Raw genomic sequence first — 4,559 nt, forward strand, 5'->3', positions numbered from 1 at the left:
TTTTTGATTGTTGCTGATTGGTGGGCTCTGTACGGCCTCTTAGGAAATTTGGAGATTCTTCATTTGGTTATCTCCTGGGATTATGCGGCTGTTTTTATCCATTATTTATTTAGGGGATCTCGCTTTCGGTCCTTTTCGGTCATTTCTTTGAACATCGATTTCAATGTTTAAAACATATTTTTCGTTCCGCGGCCCTCTTATGACTGGTCGGGCAATTATTGCTTTATCTTTATAGAAGGTAAAGACGTGGAGCCGACAGTGCGTAGCAGCATTATTTGTTTCTTTCTTAGGATTATGCAACTGTGTTTGTTGATTTATTCATTTAGAGGATCTCACTATCGATCCTTTCCGGTCGTTTCCTTTGAACATCGATTTCAATGTTTTAAAATATTTTTCGTCGCGCGATCCCTTTTATGATTAGTCGGGCGATTTTTGCTTCATTTTCGTGGGAGGAAAAACGTGGAGCCGACAGTGCGTAGCGGCATTATTTGTTTCTTTCTTAAGATTATGCAGCTGTGTTTGTCTGTTTCGTTGTTTAGAGAATTTCGTTATTGATCCCTTCCGGTATTTGTTTAGATATCGTTTTTAGTAGGTCTAAACATTATTTGATAATAACGGTTCTTTTCTATTGCGCAACCCGTTGTTTTTGTGACCAATCGGACGATTATTGTTCATTTCGTGGGAGGAAAAACGTGGAGCCGACAGGACGTAACATATAAATATAAATATATTATAAATAAAAAAGCGTATAAAAATAATAAAAACTACTTACATCCTCGAACAGTACATCCAACAACGGTCGGAATAGGTTGCGAGCCAAATTCTTAACCCAGCGAAGTGCACGGCGATGGCTTCGCCTGCCAACCCTTTCGGAAAGCTGAAGGCGACGGTACCCTGTCTCGAACATCGCGTCGAGAAATGCCATAATTTGTGACATTTTAAAATCTTCACTTCACAAATCACAAATGTTCTTACTGTACTGGATCACAGTCTAACACTTTATGCTAACTCCAGCGAGAGCTAGGTAACGTCTCGGTGAAATAAAATAGGGTAGGGGATGTGCATGACAAAGAGTTAGCAACAAATGCTTACTCTTTATAGCTGATAAAGAATTAAAAGCTGACGCAGACTGTCGCTCCACACAGCATTCATACAGATAATATTATAATTGAATAGCAACACAATCAAATAAGCATCAGACATCTATTGAAACATTGATCAACATGGATCTAAACATTGATCAACATCGATCTAAACATGTTTAAACCTTATTATACATCAAATAAATATCTTAATATCATGACTTGAAATACCAGATGCAGCTGCATCATGAAATGTAATATTCACCACATAGATGTATACATGGCTAAGAGATATAATACTTGCTACAGATTGATTCAACCACTATCGAACCGCGATGAACATCTATCGAACCACTATCGTACATCAAACGAACGTCGATCAACATCTATCGAACCACTATCGTACATCAAACGAACGTCTATCGAACCACTATCGAACCACTATCGTACATCAAACGAACGTCGATCAACATCAAGCGAACGTCGATCAACATCAAGTGAACCAAGAACAACATGAATTTTGATATTTTTTACGTTTAAAGATGTCAAATATTCCATGTTCATTGTCTGCTGAAATGCAGATTAATAGAAAAATGCATCACGTACTGTAATATAATACATGCTACAAGGAGAGGATAAAAAAAAGATAATAATAATAACACACATGTATTGTAACAATAGTTTATTATAAATATGGATTGATCAAATCTTTATGATGATGATTCGACCACCAATTGAATAATTTAAATACATTTTGTAAAGTATAATTTCGTACATGTCTATCGCAACGCAGAGTAGCATCTAATTTATCTAAAGCAGGAACGTCATCATAGTCGTTATCCAATATCTCGATAATAAGACCGATTCTCTCATCGTCTTGCAGTAAATTTGCCAACCATTCTCGTTTTTCATGTCCTTTGACGTACACTCGAGAAGAAGCATCTTTCAACGTCACGGCGTCAGTGATTAAACGTTTGGCCCTGTAGTACGGAATGTTTCCATCTTCCCATTGCAGATTGTGATGTTTCCCAATCAACCATGCAACTTGAGATCTCTCAGATCTCGTGAGCAAACGGAATGGTGTAAGACTCGTAAAAATATAATGAGAGAATACAGAGCTCTTTGTCAGAATCGCAATTTCTTTCACGATAAATTTTTTATCGATAATAATTCCTTGCAGATCCACAAACGTTGGCACAACCATAATGAAATGATATTGGCGAGAACTACGACGGACGACTAATGTCAATCATCGAGTATCGCTAGTTTTATAATGTTATAATGTTATAACATTGGAGGGGATTATTCCTGATTCATGTAATTTTGCGGACAACATTTGTCAACGGGTTATATTCGACAATGCGATCGTGTAAGATGAGGCAATATGCGGTATTATTTGCGGGTACATCTAGTTTACATTCAAATTCTATTCTTACGTCCACGGTAGCATTTTTGACAGACTCGTTTTGTCGCGAGCAGTCAATGACCGTAAGAGGACCGCACTCTAGAAATTTTGCCATAAATAATACATTATCATTATTGCATCCGTAATAAGATTTATGAAAACGCGTATACATGTCGAATAGGATAGTGTCTCTTTTTATCAAAATCCAAATTTAAATCATCATACGGATAAAAATCAGAGTTTAGATAGAGTTTAACGTTTGTCAATTTGCAGTCGTCGGATTTGGTAATATCTTTCGACGCAACATTTTTTTTATCAGTCTGTAGTGCAAAGATTACGTATCGTGGTTTCTCCAGCTGAGAGGCAGTTTTCACAGTCCACAAATGCTTGGTCGTACTGTGTAGCAAAGGAAATTCGTATAGATCCCACGAACGGAAACTCATGTTCAAGTATCTACCGCTCTCCAACGCTCGTAGCAAGGACAGTTTACTAATTTCGTTCAATATTATGTGAGGCATACGCCATTGTATTTTGTGTAATTCAATCTCAGCTTCAGCAGCCTGAGCTCCAAATAGACAATTGTTGTCGTTGCGTGAACGTATTAGAATCAATTCATGACGAGCGTTTTTCACAACGCGCTTATAATCCTCGCAAAATCCAAGCAACATGTTGAGCGGCACGCAAAAATTGAAGTAACTTTCGCCACCATTATTTACAACTATATTCCACGCAGCATTATGCAAGATTTTACTTCTCTCGTGTGTAAGGGAAATGTAGTTTTTAATCGTGCAAGTTATTCCAACGTTTTTGTTACGATCAATTTCCACACCGTTGAGTTCATATCAAAGTTCATCAAACATGAATGCAACACAATTATTTCCCAATATCATTAGTTCATCCTTTTTTCTTATCGTCAATTTTCCTTCGACGTAAAGGAAGCTTTCGCACGGCAACGTGTATAAATCCTGATGCTGTATAGGTATCCGTATCTCGCTATATCCAAGTGTTGTATTTGCATGTGGATTGTACGTATGAGTTTCAATCTTTACTATACGGTCGTCAGAGATCGGTTCGCTTTTAATGTTCAAAATGTCAATCATTCTTTCAATTATTTCGTACGACAAATCCCAAAGACTTTAAAAATTCACGATTCAACGCGCTGAGTTTCTTTTTAGCGTAACCAGACACCTGATTATTGTCACCAGACACCGCTCGCTTCCTCGCAAAAGTATTGTCCCTTGTAAAGATTATTGTAAAGAAATATTGTCTCTCGCGTGCTCCGTTTCATTCAACACGAGCATACTATTTTTGACGTCGTCGTACGTGCAATCATACGGTAATTTCCTCTCCTCGAAAATCGAGCAATCGACCCTCCTGATCCACAACACGTATCGTTAAATCAGTAATGCTTCGCACGATGATCGGTAGATAAATGATTTGCGCGGGCGTTTCCGATATCTTATATCTCGGTGGTACGCTCGGAGAAAATTCATGTATCGTGTGTACGCGCTTACTATTGCTATATGCACCTGCGGTCACACTGCATTTTATACGAATAATGTTTATGTTAATAATATTTATCGGCACATCCGATTCGTACCATTTCCGCGGCTGCAATACACGATTCGAGAATCCTAACAACGATCCTATGTTGTTGGGCTTATTAAAATTTATTCTTTATATGCATTTAATTTCACTTTTCAACGTATTATGATTAGCGCGAATCACTATTGGATATTTCTCATCATTGTTATTAACAATATTGTGGGAATCGTATTGTAAAATTGCATGCGTTAGATATTCATTTATACCATGCAATTCGTACGATCCTTCGGGAATCGTAATTTCCTTGTCGTCGTTGTCAAAGTAAAATTTATTATTCGAGGAATTCACGTTCGCTATCGTATGATAAGTTTCAAAATCCGTTAAACCAAGTTCGTCATCATCATCGTTCAAATCTATGGCTGGAAAGTAGCTTACGGCAGAATGCTACTCTTACCAGTCAACGTAAGTGTCAGTGACATGTTGAATACTGAGTCACGACAGTAGAGTGTTAAGCTTTAAATTTAATC

The 4,559-nt window shown here is 37.5% G+C and overlaps 1 protein-coding gene across 1 annotated transcript; it reads right to left on the reverse strand.

The window, feature by feature from the left end:
* Positions 1–2,639: 2,639 nt before the first annotated feature.
* Positions 2,640–3,155, reverse strand: LOC140666901 (uncharacterized). Its single transcript, XM_072894453.1, has one exon. It carries the CDS (start codon positions 3,153–3,155, stop codon positions 2,640–2,642), a length of 516 nt encoding a protein of 171 aa, XP_072750554.1.
* Positions 3,156–4,559: the final 1,404 nt, after the last annotated feature.

The sequence above is a fragment of the Anoplolepis gracilipes genome, chromosome 6 (genome assembly GCF_047496725.1).
Source record: "Anoplolepis gracilipes chromosome 6, ASM4749672v1, whole genome shotgun sequence".
Lineage (NCBI taxonomy): Eukaryota > Metazoa > Arthropoda > Insecta > Hymenoptera > Formicidae > Anoplolepis > Anoplolepis gracilipes.

Coding starts and splice junctions, on each gene's coding strand:
- LOC140666901 (XM_072894453.1), bottom strand. CDS start 3,155: ATGTTGCTTGGATTTTGCGAGGATTATAAGCGCGTTGTGAAAAACGCT.